This window comes from Panulirus ornatus, chromosome 2 (assembly GCF_036320965.1).
Source record: "Panulirus ornatus isolate Po-2019 chromosome 2, ASM3632096v1, whole genome shotgun sequence".
NCBI lineage: Eukaryota > Metazoa > Arthropoda > Malacostraca > Decapoda > Palinuridae > Panulirus > Panulirus ornatus.
Genome location: NC_092225.1, coordinates 8,078,152 through 8,103,192, shown reverse-complemented (window position 1 = coordinate 8,103,192; position 25,041 = coordinate 8,078,152). Strand labels below are relative to the sequence as shown.

Genomic DNA, 25,041 nt, shown 5'->3' with positions numbered 1-25,041 from the left:
GTGACTGAGTTTGGTAAAGTGTGTGGAAGAAGAAAGTTAAGAATAAATGTGAATAAGAGCAAGGTTATTAGGTACAGTAGGGTTGAGGGTCAAGGCAATTGGGAGGTGAGTTTGAATGGAGAAAAACTGGAGGAAGTGAAGTGTTTTAGATATCTGGGAGTGGATCTGGCAGCGGATGGAACCATGGAAGCGGAAGTGGATCATAGGGTGGGGGAGGGGGCGAAAATTCTGGGGGCCTTGAAGAATGTGTGGAAGTCGAGAACATTATCTCGGAAAGCAAAAATGGGTATGTTTGAAGGAATAGTGGTTCCAACAATGTTGTATGGTTGCGAGGCGTGGGCTATGGATAGAGTTGTGCGCAGGAGGATGGATGTGCTGGAAATGAGATGTTTGAGGACAATGTGTGGTGTGAGGTGGTTTGATCGAGTGAGTAACGTAAGGGTAAGAGAGATGTGTGGAAATAAAAAGAGCGTGGTTGAGAGAGCAGAAGAGGGTGTTTTGAAGTGGTTTGGGCACATGGAGAGAATGAGTGAGGAAAGATTGACCAAGAGGATATATGTGTCGGAGGTGGAGGGAACGAGGAGAAGAGGGAGACCAAATTGGAGGTGGAAAGATGGAGTGAAAAAGATTTTGTGTGATCGGGGCCTGAACATGCAGGAGGGTGAAAGGAGGGCAAGGAATAGAGTGAATTGGAGCGATGTGGTATACCGGGGTTGACGTGCTGTCAGTGGATTGAATCAAGGCATGTGAAGCGTCTGGGGTAAATCATGGAAAGCTGTGTAGGTATGTATATTTGCGTGTGTGGACGTATGTATATACATGTGTATGGGGGGGGGGTTGGGCCATTTCTTTCGTCTGTTTCCTTGCGCTACCTCGCAAACGCGGGAGACAGCGACAAAGTATAAAAAAAAAAAAAATATATATATATATATATATATATATATATATATATATATATATATATATATATATATATATATATTTGCTTTGTCGCTGTCTCCCGCGTTTGCGAGGTAGCGCAAGGAAACAGACGAAAGAAATGGCCCAACCCACCCCCATACACATGTATATACATACGTCCACACACGCAAATATACATACCTACACAGCTTTCCATGGTTTACCCCAGACGCTTCACATGCCCCGATTCAATCCACTGACAGCACGTCAACCCCGGTATACCACATCGATCCAATTCACTCTATTCCTTGCCCTCCTTTCACCCTTCCGCATGTTCAGGCCCCGATCACACAAAACCCCTTTCACTCCATCTTTCCACCTCCAATTTGGTCTCCCACCTCTCCTCGTTCCCTCCACCTCCGACACATATATCCTCTTGGTCAATCTTTCCTCACTCATTCTCTCCATGTGCCCAAACCATTTCAAAACACCCTCTTCTGCTCTCTCAACCACGCTCTTTTTATTTCCACACATCTCTCTTACCCTTACGTCACCTACTCGATCAAACCACCTCACACCACACATTGTCCTCAAACACCCCATTTCCAGCACATCCATCCTCCTGCGCACAACTCTATCCATAGCCCACGCCTCGCAACCATACAACACCTTAATGGTGTTGTCGCCCAGATGAGGCTGGGCTATAGGTATTTGTAGGAGCTTTCCCTCTCCTGTTGATACAAAGCTCCTCCCTCACACCCTGCAACACTCAAATTATAATGAAGGTACCTCAGAACCCAAGGTTGGATCCAAGGGCACTAGAGCCTGGCCTTAATGGCCAACAAAGGCTACCTTTCAAGGTCCAGATTTGCTACACCTTCATGGTGAGCCCAGAATATTGGGTGTAGATTTTCAGAATCTGGGCAAGCATTTTAGGCTACAACAGGTTGGTCCTGAAAGCCATTTTGAGGTTACCATACACCATCTACACTCAGTTAATTCCTCTTAATCAAAATGGGCGAACTGGCAGCATCTAAAAGTAACAGAGCCTAACCTTAAAGGCTAACAAAGGCCACCTTTCATAGTTTACACTTCATTCAGTTTAATGTAGTACATGAAGGCCCCAAGATCTGGGTTTAGGCATCTCACAATCTGGGCAAAGTATTAAGCTAATGCACGTTGGTGATAAATCTATTTTGAGGCCACTCATTTGGATCACCCGACCTATTAGGCTCAAGTTATGCTGAAGTTTATCTCAGATTCAGTGCCAGGATCAAAGGGTTCGACAGTCTGGCATCCCTCCCTTCCTAACCATAAGTTATGGCTGGGGAAAATAAGTGCTAAAAGGTCTGGAGTTATTCAAAGATACTGTGAACAAAGGAAAATATACGTCCAAAAATCTTTCCACTACGATAACATAATGACACAGCAGGTGTTGACTGGAGTAATTTCGTAAAATATAGACATTCGTCGATTCTGCAGTTTTGACATCAGAGTCTGGAGATAAATGACCCGTGTACTACATACAGCTCACGTGTGGGCCATGTGTCGCAAGCGAGTGTAACGAGTGCGTGAAGCGAGTGCTTGAAGCGAGTGAGTGAAGCGAGTGCTTGAAGCAAGTGCGTGAAGCGAGTGCGTGAAGCGAGTAGCGAGTGCGAGTAGTAGTAGATCATTTGGCCTCGCTTGCAAGACAAAATGTCTCCTTTGACTAAAAGATTCATTGAACATCCTTGTTTTCATATTGCATCATAATGCATTAAGTGAAACAATAATAACAAATGTTATAACTTATAACACAAGCAAGTACAACCTCTCGGTCATCACTATCAGCCTTCGTGTGACCCATTAACTCCTCCTAAAGAAAGAAGAATAAGTGACGGTGTAAAGACACAGAGGGTCGTAAACAAATGGTTTTAAATACAATCGAGAAGGAAAGTACGATTACGGGCGAGAGTCAGAGGGGCTAGGAGGGAGGGAGTGAAGCAGGTGGCAGCAGCAGCGGAGGTAGTACCGTAAACCTACGTCTTCGTCGTCGTCGTCGTCAGCAGCAGCAAGACTACCAGCACTGCCGGGTCTCACTCCCCAGGTGTCACTGGCCGCCACACATTCTCCCCGCCACCACCACCACCAGACTGCTGGCCAGCTGCACATAATGTTGCACATTACCTACACCATCCACCACTACACCTGCTCAACAACCCCACACCCACCTCCCCACCACTACACCTGCTCAACAACCCCACACCCAGCTCCTCACCACTACACCTGCTCAATCACCCCATACCCAGCTCCCCGCCACTACACCTGCTCAACAACCCCACACCCAGCTCCCCGCCACTACACCTGCTCAACAACCCCACACCCAGTTCCCCACCACTACACCTGCTCAACAACCCCACATCCAGCTCCCCGCCACTACACCTGCTCACCAATCACACACCCAGCTCCTCACCACTACACCTGCTCACCAATCACACACCCAGCTCCCCACCACTACACCTGCTCACCAACCCCACATACAGCTCTTCACCTCTACACTTGCTCACCAATCACACACCCAGCTCCGCGCCATTACACCTGCTCACCAACCCCACACACAGCTCCTCACCACTACGCCTGCTCAACAATCCTACTCCTAGCTCCCGCCACTACACCTGCTCACCAACCCCACACCCAGCTCCCCACCTCTACACCTACTCACCAATCTCATACCTAGTTCCCCGCCACTACATCTGACCAGCAACCCCACATACAGCTCTTCACCACTACACCTGCTCACCAACCCCACATACAGCTCTTCACCACTACAACTGCTCACCAACCCCACATACAGCTCTTCACCACTACACCTGCTCACCAATCACACGCCCAGCTCGGCGCCATTACACCTGCTCAACCACCTCATATCCACCTCCTCGCCACTACACCTGCTCACCAACCCCACACCCAGCTCCTCACCACTACACCTGCTCAGCAACCCCACACCTAGCGCCCCGCCACTACACCTGACCAGAAACCCTACACCAAGCTTCCCAACACTACACTTGCTCAACAACCCCATACCCATATCCCTGCCAATGAACCTGCTCAACAACTTCACACCCACCTCCCCGTCACTACACCTGACCAGCAACCCCACACCCAGCTCCACGCCACCACACCTGCTCAATCACCTCATACCCACCTCCCCGCCACTACACCTGCTCACCAACCCCACACCCAGCTCCCTGCCTCTACACCTGCTCGACAACTTCACACCCACCTCCCCGTCACTACACCTGCTCAACAACTCCACACCCAGCTCCCCACCACTACACCTGCTCAACAACCCCTAACCAGCTCCCCAACATTACACCAGCTAACCAACCCCACACCCGGCTCCCTACCACTACACCTGCTCAACAACCCCTAACCAGCTCCCCACCTCTACACCATCTTAAAAACCTTCAACCAGCTCCCTACCACTCACCCTGCCCCAACACCATCAAACACTCTGCAATCTACCAATCATGGAGGTCAAGATTTGCAAAAGTATTGCAACGTAATCTATACAAAGCTGTCTCTTGCAAGATCTACAGCATATTCCCACACTATGTAATGGAAGGCTACGTTTGAAAAGCCTCTCTAAAATCTTCGGAAACAGCAGCACTTCCAATCATCCTCCGTCTAAGGTTTCGTAATACAAAATATCGACGTAAGTGTACCAGACGTGGATAGATTTAAAGTTGACTTTCCACTCGATTATGCACAAGTCGGAGTGCGGGACATCACATGTAGGCTGTCAACACATACGGAGGCGGAGCCGCTATGATCTCCGGTGTTATGAACGTTTCCTCCTTCTCATACGCCGATCACGGGATGATAAGAGGACTACATACATAAGGCAGATACTCCTGTGTTGCACATTGAGGGAATAAGCCACACACACAACACACACACACACACACACACACACACACACACACACACACACACACACACGGACACGTCTCACTTCCTTGAATATGACAGGTGGTTCCCTGACGTCACTTCCTCAACCTTCACTTTCTCGACGGTCATCGACTCCTGGCAACAAGCGGCGGGAAAGAAGCGGTGAAAGTAGGAGGGTCTGAGGAAGGACGAGCCTGGAGGAAGGGAGGGAAGGGGGGTCACGCTATGCCGTGATGTGGAATTCCAGGGGTAAGACACCGGCGGAAGGAGGGAGATCCTTCAGTTGGAGAAGCAGATACGCTACTGTGGAGGGAGGGAAATCCTGCTGTGGGAGGAGGGGTATTGTACAATTGCAGGAAGGAAACCCTAAGATGGGAAGAGAAAGATCAACACAGGAGGATTGTGGGTCAGTCCAAGTCTACTGTAGCACACGTAAATACTAAGCAGCTCAAGAAACGCTACAAATATTGAAGAATTCAATTCCGTTCCCGCTGAAGCGGTGACCATTGCTATTACGACGTTTACAACAATCCCACCTCGGCTGGCACCAAGCAATCAGCTCAGAACTGGCACGGACAAGGGGAATCCGACTGTCTAATTAGAATAAAGCATTGCGATGGTCGCAATGGATGTTGACGCAAGGAAACAGATGACGAATGGCCCAAGCCACCAACATATACATGTATATACACAAATGCCCACACACGCACACATACACACATGTACATCTCAACATATACATACATATACATACACAAACATATATATACATACATACACATGCACATATCCATACTCGCTGCCCCCACCCATTCCCGTCGCCAGCCCGCCACACACGCGGTACACCGTTGTATAAGTTCGAAAGAACCTGCTGTCTGCTTCAAGGAGACAAAACCATAAATCGCAGAATTATTTGAGATATTCATTAAACCATCAGATATGAAATTTATTTTCAAAACATTCAGTGAAATCTTATTGCAGTAACAAGTCCAGGACCTGGACTGTCACACAGTCACATCAGTCACATCATGAGCGCATGATGTAACGCATAGCGTGCATGGTAGACCACAATACGAGGATAAAAAGCCGAATTAGAGTGTTCCCTCCTGACGAACACCAGCCATAACTTGGGGACCTGCTGCGAGGAGGGATCAAGTGTCGTCATCTTATCTTAAGCACCGACATACTTGCTCCACAAGACACTACGAGTAAGGAAATCAACAAATCAAACTACGCAATCCAGACGTAAGTAGAATTCACGGCGAAAAATGCAGAAGTTATATACACTCTATTCGACAGCTAGAACCACATTACTGAGGCATATTTTAAAGTCAGTATGAATTATGTCTATGGGGTGGCTTCAAAAAGGGAGAGACAGCAGATGAACAAGATTCATATCTTGTTAAGTTTATAAGCGTCATTTTCCACATGTTCCTACTCGTCTACAAGTTTTACCAACTATTTCTTTTTTGTACAAATAATATCTGAGGAATTCATAAAGGCCCAACATCGCACACTGAACAAGTTTCTAAACTTTAAAATGGATTACGTTACTGTATTTCCCATTAAAACAACCATTTTCTTTGGTAAGTATGATAGACCATTCATTAGTTCAGCTCAACCAATAAAACTTTTGTAACAAAGGGACCTTTGCCCTCACAGATATGAGCTTACCTCACAGTCCAAGTAAGACCTTTCACTCACTGCAACTTCCCTCAGGTCCTACCCGTTCAAAATTACAAAGCATCCTGGATTCTACTCCATACTAGGTGGCCAGTGATCACATCTCACCTAGCTATAAACTCTGGCTAAAAGGCCAGTTATCAGACCTCACAAGGATGAAGCTTAGAGTAAATGGCTTGACACCAGACCTCACCTGACCCTAGTTCAACCTCACCTGCCTGCAGCCCAGCCCAAGTGGCCACCTGCTAACTCCACCTGCGTACAAGTCAGTATAAAGTAGCTAATCACCAACTTCACCTCGCTGTAACACAGCTTTGCTTAGCGAATCACCAACTTCATCTTAACATACCCCAGGCCGGTCACCACATCCCACCTAGCTGCACCTCAGGCTTGATTGACCAATCACCACACCTTATGTTCCCGAAGTTCATCCTGGGATACTGATCGCCACATTTAACTGGCCATAGGCGACCATTCACTACACCTCACCAAGCCACAGCTCGAATTAAGTGCCTGGTCGTACCTTACCGTGGCTGCAGCTCGGTCTTAAGTCGACAGTCACCACACCTCTTTGGGCCGTAGCTCAGACGCTGGTAACCAGAACAACACCTTGCAACACCTTCACACCCTCAGCAAGACAAGACCACTCACCTGACAAGAGTCAATGCCACCCTTCTCATAGCCGGCGCAGAGGAAGATGTCAGGGATGTGCTCTCGGCGCCCGCCTTGCAGGAACATATCTTTACACTTGCTGTTGCTTACAATGGGCACAGACGCCTGCAAGAACACAAACAAAGCGTCAGAAATAGAGGCAAGAAGTAGGCACTGAAAGAGAGTCAAGTCATGGATGACAGGAAACACATGAAGACAATAGCAGGCATGATAAAGGGGATGGTAATGATCTTGTAATTTTCATGAGAGAAGAAAAACGTGGCTTTCTTAAGTGAGAGGCGCTTTCATGAGTGAAAGGAAGGAAGAAGCAATCTCGTGAGTACGAGGGAGGGAGAGAGGGAATTTCATGAGGAAGAGGAAAGGGAAGAAGACTACTTTGAACAAGAGGACAGAAGGGGATATAGAAGGGATGATAACAGATTAAACCAGACCAGCCTATAGCGGCAGGCAAGAACATTATCATCATTAGGAACGTAACAACATGAAAATATCAAGACAGCAACTCAGAGAGGCAGGAATCAAAATGAGGAGACACGATATGAAAAGAAAGGCAACTACAAATATGATTTAGAAATGCAGAAATAAAAAAAAAAGGAAGAGAGGAATAAGAAGTGAAAAGCTGAATGAAACTAAGCATGCAGCAGAAACTGAAGTGACTGGAACAGAAAAAAGGAAGTAGAGACAACTGTAAGAAGTAATGATGATCAAGTACAATGAAAAGGCTGTAATGAAACAGAACAAATGGTTACTAAAGGGGGAGGATGTCCAAAGGATACCAAACAACAAGAGGGACAAAATCTAACAAAACAGACAATTGTGGTATTAAATCAAAATAGATGGAGAAGGGAGAGCCTTCCTTCACCTAGCCCTAACATTAGGATCCTCACCTTCTGGAGGACAGACGGGAGGCGGCCATGCTCAGAGAGGCGGCCCCAGCCAGTAACAGTTGCAGTTTCACCAATGAGGAGGTCGTTGTTGCCTGGGAGACAGATGGGCGAGATGTGAGGCATGAAGACGATTGGCTTCTCCGTCTGCACCAGTGCAAGGTCGTACTCGTAAGTGAAGAAGTTGTACTTGGGGTGCACCGCCTTCTGCTTCACCGCCCGCTCCACGTATGGATGTGGCTCCAACACGGATGTGAAGTCGTACTCCCCCACACGGATCCGGATTTGTGAAGTCAGCAAGCTAGGTGCACAGAGTAGATGTAAATATACATGATACAGTCACAAAGTAAATGGGTAGTTAGAGCGTGCCTAACATATTTTCTCTCGTTTTTCCAGACTAACGAAGGGAAACTATACTTACAATCTACGGTTGTATGTAGGTTTTATAATTGCTAGATCATACAAGTGTAATAATACTAAGAATACACGAGTTTAGTCTGTGACTAATACTTTTAGGCATCTCATAAAACACCAAGTTCAGGTATTTCTTACAGTAATGAAGTATGATTTAAAGATTCGTTAGCTGACACTTTATATCAAAATTAAAACACTTTGTTCATTTATTTAACAAACATATAGAACCCATTTCATGAAAAGTAGAGATATTCCTGATTTAAGGCACGTCAAAATATGCGAAACAACAGCAAAGCAACCAAGATGAAAAGACACAAAAGAATGAACAAAAGATGTGATAAAAGAAGTACTCACTCGTCAACACAGTGGCCTGCGGTGGCTGCCCACTGTTCATTAAGGAGCGCCCCGCCACACCGGTGGGTCGACGAGAACCCGAAGAAGCTGGTCCGCCTGACTGACACCTGCCACGGCCACTCCCCGAACTTGGAGTTGGTCCCATTCACGATCCTCCCCTCTGGCTGGGGTCTCATGTTCGTCACGCCGCATTCTGTAGCGGAAAAATAAGGGGTTAGTATTGTATTGATAATAACTGATGGGTGTTACCGAGCTCCTACTCCGAGGGGCTATACCGCGAGTGAAAGGTCACCTTTAGCGAGGCTGCAGCAATGGGAGCACGTACAGTCTCGTGGAAAAAAAAAAAGGCTTCTCACCTCAAAGAAATCCATGTTTCCCTGCTACTAAAAGCAGCGTATCTTTGCTGCAGGATCCTTTGGAAAGAGGTCATGGATAGCAACAGGACTCTTTTATATAAACTATGAATCCTAAATCAAACTATGAATCCTAATTCATAAACTATGAATCCTAAATCAAACTATGAATCCTAAGTCATAAACTATGAATCCTAAATCATAAACTATGAATCCTAAATCAAACTATGAATCCTAAATCATAAACTATGAATCCTAAATCATAGACTATGAATCCTAAATCATAAACTATGAATCCTAATTCATAAACTATGAATCCTAAATCAAACTATGAATCCTAAGTCATAAACTATGAATCCTAAATCATAAACTATGAATCCTAATTCATAAACTATGAATCCTAAATCAAACTATGAATCCTAATTCATAAACTATGAATCCTAAATCAAACTATGAATCCTAAGTCATAAACTATGAATCCTAAATCATAAACTATGAATCCTAAATCAAACTATGAATCCTAATTCATAAACTATGAATCCTAAGTCATAAACTATGAATCCTAAATCAAACTATGAATCCTAAATCATAAACTATGAATCCTAAATCATAAACTATGAATCCTAAATCAAACTATGAATCCTAAATCATAAACTATGAATCCTAAGTCATAAACTATGAATCCTAAATCAAACTATGAATCCTAAATCATAAACTATGAATCCTAAATCAAACTATGAATCCTAAATCAAACTATAAATCCTAAATCATAAACTATGACTTACGAATTATAATTATAAATAGAAGATGCATAAATAAAACAGGGGTTATGTGGCACTTTCATATTGGGCAACCTGCTCTCCCCGTGAGCAGTGTTAGGACTGAACCTCCCACATTAAAGGTAAGAATTCTGTACACATCAAACTTTATATAAACAAAGGGGTAGTAAGGGTCAGTGCTATGGAGGTAACTCTCATATTCGAGGGAGCAGTGCCATTGTTGTGGTTGGGTACTGTCCACTATAAGAGCATAGGAGGTTGTACACGGAACCACGTACATAAAGATTAATGTTATGTTCAATGATACTGTGATGTTGGCACATAGTAATATGTGAACAGGTGATACCAGCACACACTTCGATAGTACCAGAATGCAGGCACGTCATATTGAACTTATACAGAGCTTGGCTGTCCTTCTCCTCACTTAGAGACTCTAAGAAATAAAGAATTTGTCATAAATCAATAAAATCAGTCTAAAATGTTAACTAAATCACAGTAAGAACACTCTCTGAACTGGAAAAAAAAGAAATTATTTCTACGTCAAAAACTCCTACATACATTGAAGACAATATTCTTGTGCAATTGAAGACATTGCAGACATCTAGCGTAAGTAGTGCATGGCAGTCGTCTAGTGACCTGGTAAACACGAGTCCACAGAACGACCAGAGCACCTCAGGGTGAAGGGAGGAACACCCATTAACAATCTGTGTACTGAACAAGCTGAATGCTAACCTTGATCATCAGAATTACTAGTTCTTGCTCTTCTTGCTTCGTTAGCTGTTGAATATATTAACTTCATATTTTTGTTTTTCCTTATGAATCAAGATATAAACATTCCTAACCCATGTATTAGACCCATGCTAGAATATATGAATCTGATCAGGTCACTCAACAAGACACACTGAGCTGCTAGAGAAGCTACAGAGGCGCATAAAACAGACCATCCCAAAAGTAAAGAAATAAAAGCTGTCGGAAGAGAGATGATAACAATGGACAAGTTTCTGAACCTATACGAAGAAATAAACCGGGCCGACCTCCAAAACTGGGTATGTTGGGTCTAGGAAAGAGCATGACAATAAAAGAAAATAAGAAATAGTACAAATTATGGGAAGACATACTTAAAAAAGAAGCAGACAGTAGAAGTTTTAAAAGACTAGAATTCAAACAGTTTACTAAATGTGGTCCCACGATCGTACCAAAGCTCCCTTCCTTTACTTGTACAAATTGGAAATCACAAAGATGATGTCAACACACTCCTAGACAACATACTAACAACGTTTCCAGAGAAAAAAGACACCAATATCCCTCCCCCAAGATAGAAGACCAACGCTTCGCTGAAATCGGCACACCTGATAACACAGTTCCTCCCATCGAGACAAACTCGTATGTAAGGATGAGGAATTTAACTTCATTAACAAGACATCTCCATCAAGGGAGAAATCAAAGAGTTCTTGGGGCAAAGATACTCATAGCCTTGCCACCGTCGGATGCAGCGCTTCAAATACGATTAGAGACGTTAAGTACCGTTGGGTCTGGTCATTTCTTGGATGGGTGACCGCCTGGGAACACCAGATGCTGTTGGCGTAAGCGATGAGCTCTATGCTCTAGCCCAGCTTAATGGTAACATCTCTTCACAGGAACTCGTAGAAACATATGGACACTCTGACTAAAGATACCGACTCATCTTAAACACAAAACACTTACTCATTCCAGAGCAACAATATCCACCAGGCCCACGCTGTAGCCAAGATCTCCTTCATCCATGATGAGCTTCGATATCCATCCATGCCAGTGGCAAGACAATGACTCACCTAAGATAAAGCACACATCCACCCTTAAAGGTAGGCACCCACTCACCCTTAATGCAAAGGCGCCACACTCACCTTAGAGGCAATTCACCCCACCCACCCAAGAGACATGCATTCCACCCACAGTAGAGACCTACCCTAGTGACAAGGGCAACTCCACAACCTAGAGAAAAGAAACCCTATCCATCCCAGATACAAGGCAATCCACTCCTCCAAGACACAAGAAGCTCCACCTAACCTGAACACATGCATCTACAAATCTCTCCAGAGAAAAGAATCTTAAGAATCTCCCAGGACATGATTTATACTCGCCTAAAGGAAAAACACTGCAACAAACACTTTCATATCTCACACCCTGTGCGTTTCTAGTTATCTACGTCCTCCATACGTATACATCATGGCCAAATAAAGTACCATATCACCCATTATGATGAGGAGTAAGAGCAGAGCCGGGAGGTTAATGATGATAGGTGACGGCCGAGCAGATGTGTGTCGACCAGGGGAAAGCGTCCTGTCAGCTCCTTGTGTGACTGCTGCACCAAGCCATGCTTTTACGCAGCTGTTGAGGCACGACAGCTGGTGACAGTGTGAATGACACCAGCTGCGCGTAATTACTGCCACTACTGCAGTTTTAGAATGCTATTTGAGTAATGCAACGTTCAAGAAATAAAATAACTCCGACAGAGTTCAGAGAAATATTATCCGTAAAATGTAAAATGAACATTAATATTTTTCCTTCCTGATTCTCTCTAACTTCGAATTTATATCCTCTATAGATACATACTGACCCATCAAGGTTTGGTATAGATATACACCTATACTTGTCGGCCAAAGTCAAACATTTCACACCTGCCACACGGGTGCAGTACGATAACCTTGCCCCTTGTTCACTCTCGTTTTCTTCTGACCTGCCTGACGTGCACATTCATTCACCTTTTTCTTTCTTTCCCTTTTTTGGGGAGAGACAAATTCTAGTGGTTTTCACCTCCTCATTATGCCATTCCTCATTTTCTTGGTACACGAACTGTTCCATGACCTAATGCTGACAAATTTAGATTTCACAAGAGGTTATGATAATTCCCAGAAAGATTACTGACTGAGTAATATGCTTGTATGCTACCGATCGTCTTTTGAGGGACAGAAAAGACATTAATGGGAAGAGATACGTATATAGACTGAGACATATCTAACAAGCGTAAGAAGAAAAATTAGTTAAACACTGGTACACACAAATAAGGTTCAGACAAACACAGAGGCACGATGACATAGCCTAGACAAACACAGAGGCAAGGAAAGATATGCGCCGGGAGGGTACAAACGCTCCTAGGCATAACCGAACAGGCACAACCAGACACTGAAAAGGTTCAAATGCTCAGAGAGAGAGAGAGAGAGAGAGAGAGAGAGAGAGAGAGAGAGAGAGAGAGAGAGAGAGAGAGAGAGAGAGAGAGAGAGAGAGAGAGAGAGAGAGAGAGAGAGAGAGAGAGAGATACGCTGAAGAGCCGGAACAGACGCGCCAAAAAACTGATAGCCACAGTGAGTCAGAGCGACACTCAATAACAAGTAGTAGCAGCAGCTATGGCACTGTCAAGCGGAGGCGGAGGCAAAGACACACAAGCTCATGTACGAGCAGGAAAAAAAGAACAGAGAAGGAACACATGAGACCAGAAACCTCTGCTGACTATCCACACTTTTCCAAACTAGGAAGGACAGCAATCAGGCATACAGCGTTACCACCTCTGAATTAACGAGGACATTTTGGAGTTCGCAAAGACATCGTTCTATTCTTTACCCACGACTCATCATTCGTTAACAATCTTCAACCAAAGGGCGACCTTCAGAAATATCTGCACAGTAACTAAGGTACACAAAATCTATACATGATCAATTCTTAGTAATTACTCAAATCTCTTATAGTTAACATAATAAAACCCTGGACATCCATCCAGACCAAAAACTGAGAACAGGCGTTCCTAAACCGTAGAGTAGAGACTGCCACCTCTGCTCAGGGACGCTAGAACCTACCGTGAATCTATGAAGTAACAAGGAGTGAGACAATGTCCCAGACTCGGCATCACAGCACAACCTGCCAAAGCACTACACATTTTGCCACCAAATTGTACGTAACAGCGGAGCGCACAGTCGCGTCGCAGGCAGCAGACGCCTTAGCAGTGATGAATACCACAGACTGCACCACAGTGAGGTATGATTAGGTAGAAACAGCACGCAAGGATCCCTGAGTAGATGACAATACGTCTGCAGCAGAAAAGAATTCGCGACAGGTGACAGCGGCAGATGGAATGGTGGAGAGACTACCTCGTGAGGAGACTTAAGCCCTTGACTGAAGAGATGTCTCATGGCTGCCTCGGAGCACGACCTCAGAATGTGAACCAGACGGGTAGCTTCAAACACCGACGCAGCAGCTTACCCAGGCGTTGGCAGGTATTTGCCTCGAGTGGAACGACTCCATATTAGTACCTGCCGATCATGTTACATCGATAAAGTTTCAAGGGAACGCACAGCTGAATCTTATGATAAGATTTTTCTTTTTCATGAGGAATCGTGAATGTAAACACAGCCACACCAAAGGTTGTTCCAGGATGGGCCAGTATACACAATACCTCTGGTTGCGATCCATATATCACACAAAACAAACACAATAAATCGCACTTGTGGACCTCTCGTGAGAAAAAATTCCGAAATTCTAATTCCCCATAATGTGCTTTAGTGGACTGAGCATGACGATGGTGGAAAAAAATTCGACCTCTACTTGTGGCCCTGTATCTTATACTCTACCACTGGTCCGACCCTTGAATTACGATATGAACACTTGCCTAGTGAGATCCCAAGGTCTTTTTAACATGCCATACGTAATGACTGTCACACTAACTGTCGGTGGAACTACATATTGTCGGCGCCTTAGCCATTAGTACACATCGCTCACTTTGGTCATGCATTTTTACAACCTGCTAAAATAGTTTTCTCCAGCAAGTGTTCCCTGCAGTAAGATGTACTCCCATGGTGGCATCACACACCCTGATGCTTGTAGACCTAACTTCACTGCGATTCACTCATACTCCTCTCTTCCATCTCGCAAACGTGCCTTACTCTTTTTTGATAAAACTCCTCGTTGCTTCGAGTGATTTTCATCTCCAGCTGTGACCTCACCTAACAATTTTCACCATATCATCGTAGGTCAATACATATCAGTAAATATGTGTTTTAATGGCACCACCAATCTAACTTAGGGAAGTGAAAGAATTTATGGAAAGGAGATAATGTATGATAACTTATGAAAGGGTAATTCCCCACATAATGGGATGAGCGTTGAGTCAGAGGGATATAATGAATTAAAAACAAGGAAGATAAAGCAAAATCACAACACGAACTAAAGAAACCCAGCCTAGCCCCAAATGAACGAAGTTTCCTGACGAAACAAAGATATTCGTAGAAGGTAATGAATCACTGTCCGGAAATCATCATCCAATTAACTTAATATCTGCAGATGGTAAACTCATGGAAACCATTATTCAGGATAAGACTGTAAACTATTTAGTGGACTACTATATGATTAACGATTTTCAGCAAAATTTCGACGAAATCCTTCATGTCTGACAAATTAAAGCACAAGATACCATCTACTTAAGATTTTCAAAAAGCATTCGATAAAGTTCCACATTAGAGGTTACTTACAAAAGTCAAACCAGTTGGTAAAGATGAGGTTTTACTACGGTGTTAGCAAAGTGTTGAGTGACCGTAAACAGAGAGTAGTGATTAATAGACCAGTCTCAGAACAGATGTAACGAGTGGTGTTTCACAGGGATCAGTCTTAGGACCGGTTCTCTTTCCCATATGTGTTAATGATATTGATGGTGGGCTGCATTGTAAGATATCGAAATTCGCAGGCGATACTGAGCTGAGAAGAACTCTACAACAGAAATTGAACGTCTGCATCTTCCAACGGATAAAAACAAGCCGATGGATTGGGCTTACAGGTGGCAAACGAAATTCACTGTCGATTAGTGCAGTTTTCTACATATGGATGGTGAAAATGAAGATGCAAGTTAAGGATGAATTCTTCCCAGTCATAAAAGGTAACTTAGGAAAAAGACTTGGAAGTAACAATCTCTCGTGACCTAAAGCCAATTATGCAGTGCACACAAGCAGGTGAAAAGGCGAGCAATATTCTAGGATTTGTGGGTAGGGTTTCCAAATACAAGTTCAGGAAATTCATTTTCACACCTTACAAGTCACTGGCGTGTCCTTGGCTTGGATATTGTGCTCAGTTTTGTTCCCTCAACTTGTAAAACACATGAACAGAGCGAGCTACCAGGAGGATTCCCGGAATAAGAAACAAATCCAATGAGAGCTAAATAAACGATGTGAATCTATCTAGCTTAGAAAAGTGCAATTTAAGACTTTATCTTATGTATGTATTCAGCATCATCAATAGCTTCGATGATCTCGATATAACAAGTTATGTGTGGATCTATTCGTCTGATTTCACTCGTAGTAACAGATACAAATTCGTGGGCAAAAGTTTTATCTCGAATGAGGAAAAGTACTTTTTCTTCAACAGGATCATTAGTGTATGGAATGATCAATCAATCAGAGAGGTTTAAAGCACAGTACTGTTGATACGTTTTAAGAATAAACCTGGTTAATATTTCGTTTCAAATCTACGCCTCTGCGACTCCTTAGTTACATGCGTTTCTGATTTCATCCACCATCACAGACAGCCTCGAAATGACCTAAGGTATGTTGCTGTTTGAATTCCTTTGTATTCCTTTGCTATCCTTTGCATGTGCTCTGTTAAAGCTTATCATACACATACTCAGCCTGGCACCACAGTCAGCTCCACTGACTCGTAGCATACAAACTAATCGCTACCTACTGTTCCGCTAAAACCCATCCCACACTCGCCCTGAATATATAGCTATGCATATCTATACATCTATCTATACCGAACGGTACTACGGTGCGTACTCGTATGAGCAGACAGGGTCCGTTCGTGCCCAGTCCCATGGTAGTGTTTGGATGCCATCATGACAGTCTGAACCGACACATTACTAAGCAGTTATCATCATAGATAATTTAACCACCGCCAACAGTGACTGGGTTACATATTGATGACGCCATTCATAGCCATAATGAAATATATCATCCATATAGTAATCTCAACGCGCAAACACAAATATCAACTGGTCATTGAAGGGTTTCGGGAATTGTTAACCTTGTCAGAACGACACACATAATTAGTTTACACTGCAAAATAAAATTTACGTTTATGATAATATCATGAGCAGCCAGGCTACACTTTCACAATGGTAATGTCTTAGCGTGTGTGGCTGTGATGGTCATCTTTATGGCTTTTGCTCCGCCAGCTGACTGGGGACGACGCTAGCGAGCACGCGCAGACTACAGGCTGGTCCTTTCGAATGTTATTGGTGATTACTTTGCCTGGATGGCATTCAGCCTAACCCTCTTACCTCCGCAGACAATAACAGTGGCAGAGTAAGCCTCCTCGTCCCTCTGGACGCACTTCACCTCCCGTAATGACATTCGCTATATCACAGATGAATAAGGTTTAGAATTAGAATAATGCCAACATACAATGATAAAGATGACCAGTAATGATTTACAGGTGACCAATTCCAAACCAACACTACCGACGGCTTTTGCAGGTAATGCCCTCTAACGGAGTAACTACCAATTACCGGTGCCTAACGAGGTGTGAAATTGCTCGCAGCAACTGTTCTGCCAGATATACTGGTCACTACCCGCCTTACTTGTCCTCATGTCACTCTTCTTTAGTCTCCCGATTTCTCTTTGCCAGCCTCGTTTTCTGCAGCTCCCTTACAATATTGATATTCATCTTCACTGTATTGCTTATCAATCCTGGTCATCTCCTTCTTCTTGGTGCATTTCCATGCACCTATACATTTTCCCGCTTATGATATTCTTCCCTTTTCATTGTATTTCTTACTCCTTCCTTCTTGCTTTCCCTTGTGAGTCTGGCTGTCTCCCTCTCAACATATTTCCATCCTACATCCTACTGTTCCACGTACTGCCACCTGCACTTGATCTCCGCCACATTTTTTACTGCTTCCTCTTTTATTGTCCCTTCACCTACTCTGGCTATCCTTACTCTAATACCTTACAAACTGAGTCTCCTTTCTTACTCTCACTCCCATATTCTGACGCTACAGTTTCTCAGACATCATCAGGGTTTGAAACTTCATCCCTCTTTCTCTCACTACCCTTAAAGTCCTTATCTTGTCTTTTTCTCACTACTCCTGAAGTCCTTATCTTGTCTTTCACTCGCCTAGTAACTCTCCTATCATGATTTTCTTACTCAGATTCTTCTGCTCGAACAAGTCCTTAACTCTTTCTCTCACTCCGACTCCCTTAATGAGATTCATCTCCTACTTTGATTTCTGCTACAACTCTCTGACTCTTGTCTTATCCTCTACTGTGTCCTTCCAATACTCTAACTCGTCTCCTGCTCTGTTTCTTTTTACCTTTTATTCTTCTACTGTGCCTCTCCTATTCTGATACACACTATTTCCCTTTTATTGCGACGCTTCTCTAACACTGTCCACTTGATATTTACTCTTGAATCACCATCAACTTTGACTTTCCCTCCCGATTTGATGTCCCTCCAACTCAATAGTTCCCCTTTCGCTGCCTGGAACTCCTTTTTATTATTGGTACAATACGCTTCCTCCTCCCCTGCTGCCCCCGCTTTCCCTCACCTCATGCTGCTAATCCTGTTGTTTTGCTCCTACTGCTGCTGCTGCTGCCATTAGAGGTAATGACACAACAGCTGGTGCTACTGTTGCTCCTGTTTCTTAACTGCTGCTGCCACTCTTCCTGGTGTTACCCTTGTTTCTGTTGCTCCTGTTGCTGTGGTCTCTCATCTCTACAACTCCTGTTGCTATCCTTACTGTTGTTTGTGTCGCGACTGTTGCCCCTTTCCTTCTACTGTTGCCAGTAGTCCCTACTGCTGGTGTTGTCCTTGCTTATGCTGCTGTTGCTGCTCATATTTTCCCCTGTTTCTCTTCTGCAACTTGTGGTGCTCTTCCTACAGCCAGTAATGCTGTTGCTGCTTCTGCTGCTCCTCACGATGATCGTAATGCTACTGCTACTACCGATGCTGCTACTTGTGTTCCTGGTGTTCCTAGCACAGCTGTCCCTTCTTCCACTACTGGTGCTACTCCTCCTGAAGGGGTCTCTCTTGCTGGTGCGCGGCGCGCCCCATCACCAACCCGTCAGAAGCTTCCTCGACAAAGCGGGACGTAGAAAGTGTCCGAGAGATCACGTCCACTGGAGAGAGACCGCCAACCGTCGTCACGAACCCCCCACGGAGGGCGGACACGGACGGTGAGTGGGGAGGAAGTAGCGAGGAGTGACCTGTTGCTCTTTACGGACGTGACAACCAAACGATAGCAATAGGTGTGTGTGTGTGTGTGTGTGTGTGTGTGGAGGAAGGAACCAGAAATTCGCGCCTGACGCTGATGTACTAACAATGAAACCTCTTTCTTTAGGCGTCCACTCAAGTACGAGTGAAAGTATGTCATGCAATATGTCAAAATCATACATACAAGAAGTTTCATACGTCAAAACTAATATACGAGTTTTTTTTTTTTTTTCGATCAGCTCTAGGGGAAAACATCTCCCAATAGAGTCAGAGTGTTGGATCTGATTAAAAAAAAAAAAATGTGCACTTTCAACTTGAAGGCTGACGGGGAAGAAGGGGAGGTGGGGGTTAATAGTTAAGCCGACTCAACAACGAAGCATCGTCGGGTGTGGGTTTAGGTGTAGGTGTGGGTGTAGGTGTAGGAGTGGGTGGTGGGGGAGTGTTGAGGGTGTGGTGGTGCTTCGACTGGTGGCGGTGGTGGCGGGTGCTACCACGCCCCTTGCATTCATCTGTAAAAGATGCCGTCACGGTAGTGGCCAAGAGATACTTATTATTGCGTGGACATAACTCGTTCTGTCCCCTCTGTTTGCGCTCTCTCTCTCTCTCTCTCTCTCTCTCTCTCTCTCTCTCTCTCTCTCTCTCTCTCTCTCTCTCTCTCTCTCTCTCTTTCTTTATTTTTTCTTTCTTCCTGTATCACTCCCTCTTTCTCCATGACATCATCAGCTCCCCTGAAGTTGCTTTAGCCTAACTCGATCATCCTCGTTTTTGCGTGATGCTCTTTTTTTTTTTTTCTAGAAGTACAGAATAGAAGATCAACCATCTGAGACACTTGACTATTGACACAGATTGAGTTTTCGTCTGGCCTGGGTACCAGCGTCTTGATCCTCCACTATCCAGCCGACCAACGAAGACCTGCTGCTAAAACACTCGACCCTCAACTTCTAACTTATGGTCTGATAATCAAAGAAAAAAATCTCCTTAGGAGTAGAAGAAAAAAAAAGAAATATGCAGAGAGTGAATCTTGATGTTCCAAAGATTTCAATAACACATAAAATCCACACCAGGTAAAATGTCGCTTCTTGAGTTGCGAAGTCTAGTGTACAGACGTGGACTATATTCCATACCCGTCCAGCAGGACAATGAACCAAAAGCTGAAACTCCAGGGTTTTCATGAGTGATGACACAACTAGGTTGATTCTCTGTAGAGTTTTACGTATTAACTATTAGTTGAGACATAAACAAAATGTACATTAGGTACGTTCTGTCGCTTTTCTTTCATACTAGACACTGAAACACATGTTTCATCTCGTCCTCTTCTTACTAGGAACGGGAACCTACTTTTCCTCCCGTCCTCATCAAATGAACCACAAAAACCCACGTTTCCTTCCGTCTCTTTCGTTAGAAACCCACCTTTCCTCTCGTCACCATAAATCAGGCCCTCTCACCCCCATGTAACAGGCATGGGAAGACACATTTCGTCCTGTCTTCATAGTGGCCAAAGGAACCCACGTTTCCTCCCGTCTCCTTCATACTAGACACAGGAACTCACGGCTCGCCTCGTCCACTTCACATTAGGCACGGGAATGCACGTCTCGTTCCGTCTTCAATACATGTTGTGGGTGTAAACGAAACAGTTCACAGTCCAGGTTCCCACACTTTCCCAATCGGCCAACCCTGATCGACCCTGGAATGGCTGCTGACTCAGCGTCGCCAACTGACTCTTGCACTAAGTTTATGAACACCATGATGATCAAACTTTCCCGCGCATGTACCAAATAACTGCCTGAAAAGTTGGGTCGCGCTGTACGAACACAGAATCGTGACCGCCAGGGCATTTGCCATGCTCGGAACCGATGCATTCCGCCACCTTCCGCGTCCTTTTACCTCGATGGTATGAGATGAATTCACGAAAAATAGAACAATTCTTGTAATCAAAACGAAATCAATCTAGACTGAGTGGGTATCCCATTACTCCACTCGACCGTCTCACTGCACCTCACGCCTCAACTATTACTTGGTATTCTGATGTTGGGAAGACGAGAGAAGAAACAGTGTTTACCTCTGCACGTCCCCTTCAGGAGGGTCTAACATGACCTGTCTGACGGTGTTGGAAGACGTACCTACCCTCCAGCACAGGTGACTCATTTTCTGTCTCCTTGAACTCCTTAAATCTCTTTTATACCACACATTTTAAATGAATTCTTTAATACAAAAAGATATTTTACCGATCATTAACAAACACTGTCCCCAAAACAGCATTAAAAAAGTAAGGATCTCTTCGTTTATTTTTTTCCTACTTTCTCAGGAGTTGGATTGACTATGGTGGAAATGTTTTACCACCACGTACGTTAGACATGGCGATTGCACACGGGGCCTTCCTTGGTAACCCATAACTTTAGTGAAAGTGGTTTACATGGATGACGGTTCAGTAACACACTCTTGCAAAAAGACAGAGATAATTCCTTCCTGTCATTACACTCAGCACCTATAACGCTCAAGCTAAAGCATAGTGAGTAACGTATCAGAAAGGAAACTGAAGACTTACGAAAACAATCTTGCTTTATGACCTTAACGCAATCTTCTCTACTCATACGAAACGAAGAACTCAAATAAAACGTACACAGATCGATCAACAGTGATATATAATATTTGAATTCAAAATATTTCTTGAGGAAACCAAGGAAAATAATATATACAGTCTTCGAGCGGTGTCTGGTAGCCGCAAGATGACCAGAGGAACGCTGAGAGGAGGCCAACACCACAGGAAAACAAGCTCTTGGGAAGAAATCTCGGATGGTTCCGCTCCAGTGGGGCGTCATTAACCCATAAAACTCCCACGAAAACCAAGTCACATGTGCTACCTCGGCGTTGTACTTAATATTTCCAGCTAGAAAACAGGAATCATATTTGACGAATGCAAAATGTGTCATAGAGAAAGAAAACGGAATTTCCTGACCGAAATATTTATGCTCTGCCTTTGTAAGAAAAACGCGCATCTCTCTTTACTCTATCATGTGACTTTGTTTTCTTAGGTTATCTGAGACGTCGAGCAACTAAACGCCATAATAAAGGGCATCTCATTACGATATATGTATATATATATATATATATATATATATATATATATATATATATATATATATATATATATATATATATATATTATATATTCATTTATTTGTTTTATCTATTTATGATACTTAACCGCCCCCCCCCCCCCGTTGGCGAGGTAGCGCAAGGAATTAGACGAGGAAAGGCCCAACCCACCCACATACACATGTACATACATAAACGCCAACACACGCACATATACATACATATACATTTCAATGTTTACATACATATACATACGCAGAAATATACATATACTCACATGTACATATCCATACTTGCTGCCTTCATCCATTCTCGTCGCCACCCTGCCTCAAACGAAATAGCACCCCCCCCCCCCCCCTCCAGCGAGGAAACACCAGGAAAAGACAACAAAGGCCACATTTGTTCACACTCAGTCTCTAGCTGCCATGTGTAATGTATCGAAACCGCAGCTCCCTGTCCACATCCAGGCCCCACAAAACTTTCCAAGGTTTACCCCAGACGCTTCACATGTCCTGGTTCAATCATTTGACAGCACGTCGACCCCGGGATACCACATCGTTTCAATTCACCCTATTTCTTGCACTCCTTTCACCCTCCTGTATGTTCAGGCCCCGATCGCTCAAAATCTTTTTTCATTCCATCCTTCCACCTCCAAATTGCTCTCCCGCTTCTCCTTCTTCCCTCCACCTCTGACATATATATCCTCTTTGTCAATCTTTCCTCACTCATTCTCGCCATGTGACCTAACAGTTTCAACACACCCTCTGCTGCTCTCTCAACTACACTCTTTTTATCACCACACATCTCGCTTACCCTTTCATTGCTTACTCGATCAAACCACCTCACACCACATATTGTCCATAAACATTTCATTTCCAACACATTCACACTCCTCAGCACAACCCTATCTGTAGCCCATGCCTCGCAACCACATATCATTGTTGGAACCATTATTCCTTCAAACATACCCATTTTTGCCTCTCCTAGATAACGTTCTCGCCTTCCACACACTCTTCAACGCTCCCAAAACCTTCGCTCCCTCACCAACCCTATTACTCACTTTCGCTTCCATGGTTCCATCCGCTGCCAAGTCCACTCCCAGATATCTAAAACACTTCGTTTCCTCCAGTTTTTCTTCATTAAAACTTACCTCCCAATTAACTTGTCCCTCAACCCTACTAAACCTAATAACCTTACTCTTATTCACATTTGCTCTCAGCTTTCTTCTTTCACACACTTTGCCAAAGTCAGTCATCAACTGCATTTTCTCACCCGAATCAGCCACCAGCGAGGTATCATCTGTGAACAACAACTGACTCATTTCCCAAGCTCTCTCATCCACAACAGGCTTCACACTTGCCCCTCTCTCCAAAACTCTTGCATTCACCTCCCTAACCACCCCATCCATAAAGAAATTAAACAACCATAGAGACATCATGCAACCCTGCCGCAAACCGACATTCGCTGGGAACCAATCACTTTCCTCTCTTCTTACTCGTACACATGCCTTACATCCTTGGTAGAAACTTTTCACTGCTTCTGGCAACTTACCTCCCACACCATATACTCTTAAAACCTTCCACAAAGCATCTCTATTCACCCTATCATATGCCTTCTCCAGATCCATAAATGCTACATACAAATCCATCCATTTTTCTAAGTATTTCTCACATACATTCTTCAAAGCAAACACTTGATCCGCACATCCCCTATCATTTCTGAAACTACACTGCTCTTTCACAATACGATGCTCTGTACATGCCTTTACCCTCTCAATCAATACCCTCCCATATATATATATATATATATATATATATATATATATATATATATATATATATATATATATATATATATATATATATATATTATCCCTGGGGATAGGGGATAAAGAATACTTCCCACGTATTCCCTGCGTGTCGTAGAAGGCGACTAAAAGGGGAGGGAGCGGGGGGCTGGAAATCCTCCCCTCTCGTTTTTTTTTTTTTTTTTTTTAAATTTTCCAAAAGAAGGAACAGAGGGGGCCAGTTGAGGATATTCCAAAAAAGGCCCAGTCCTCTGTTCTTAGCGCTACCTCGCTAACGCGGGAAATGGCGAATAGTTTAAAAGAAAGAGAAAAAAGATACATATATATATATATATCCCAGCCGAAGCCAGTTACTAATTTCATCAACCAAACCTAAGGGAGGATGAACTGTGATCTATAGATATAAACGTTGTGATACACACCATGGATCAGGTCAATTCTGGTTACACAAACATTTGGTACGTTTTTTAAAATGTGACTATGGAGAGATCTGAACATTCTAGCATTTTCTTTTTGTTTTGTTTTCTGAAACACCACGTGCAAGTAGGCTTAGCCAGGTACCCAGTTTAGTGAACGAGGGGAGGATGAACAGCTGGGTAAACTGTGGGTTGACTGCCCTGCCCGGGAATCAAACGCATGTTGACCCGACCTCGGGCGGTCCCGTACGTGCGTCGTGAAAGGTAACGATAACCACCACACCAAGAGAGCTTACTAATCTTTTACAGAATTAGTCAAACCAAAGCTTCCCTCACATAATCTTACAGAAATATTTACTTTTTTGTGCGACAACGTATGAAATAACCGAGTTATATACAAGACTCTGCAGTGAAATCAATCCTTACCTAACCCATAATCTGCAATGGAATTAATCATTACCAAACCTATAATTTGCGGGAGATTTGTTATCATAAGGTGTCGCCTTACGATATCATTTATTGTCTCCG

At 43.9% G+C, this 25,041-nt stretch overlaps 1 protein-coding gene across 6 annotated transcripts in view; it reads right to left on the bottom strand.

The window, feature by feature from the left end:
- The window catches only part of Sb (serine proteinase stubble), a 197,120-nt gene that overhangs the window by 6,758 nt on the left and 165,321 nt on the right, over positions 1-25,041 (bottom strand). For all 6 annotated transcript variants that reach the window (XM_071669768.1, XM_071669778.1, XM_071669750.1 and 3 more), the window contains exons 5-7: positions 8,838-9,030; positions 8,073-8,370; positions 7,165-7,290 (exon numbers count right to left, since the gene is read on the bottom strand). In XM_071669768.1, the coding sequence (XP_071525869.1) occupies positions 7,165-7,290; positions 8,073-8,370; positions 8,838-9,030 (617 nt within the window). The remainder of the gene's footprint in view (positions 1-7,164; positions 7,291-8,072; positions 8,371-8,837; positions 9,031-25,041) is intronic.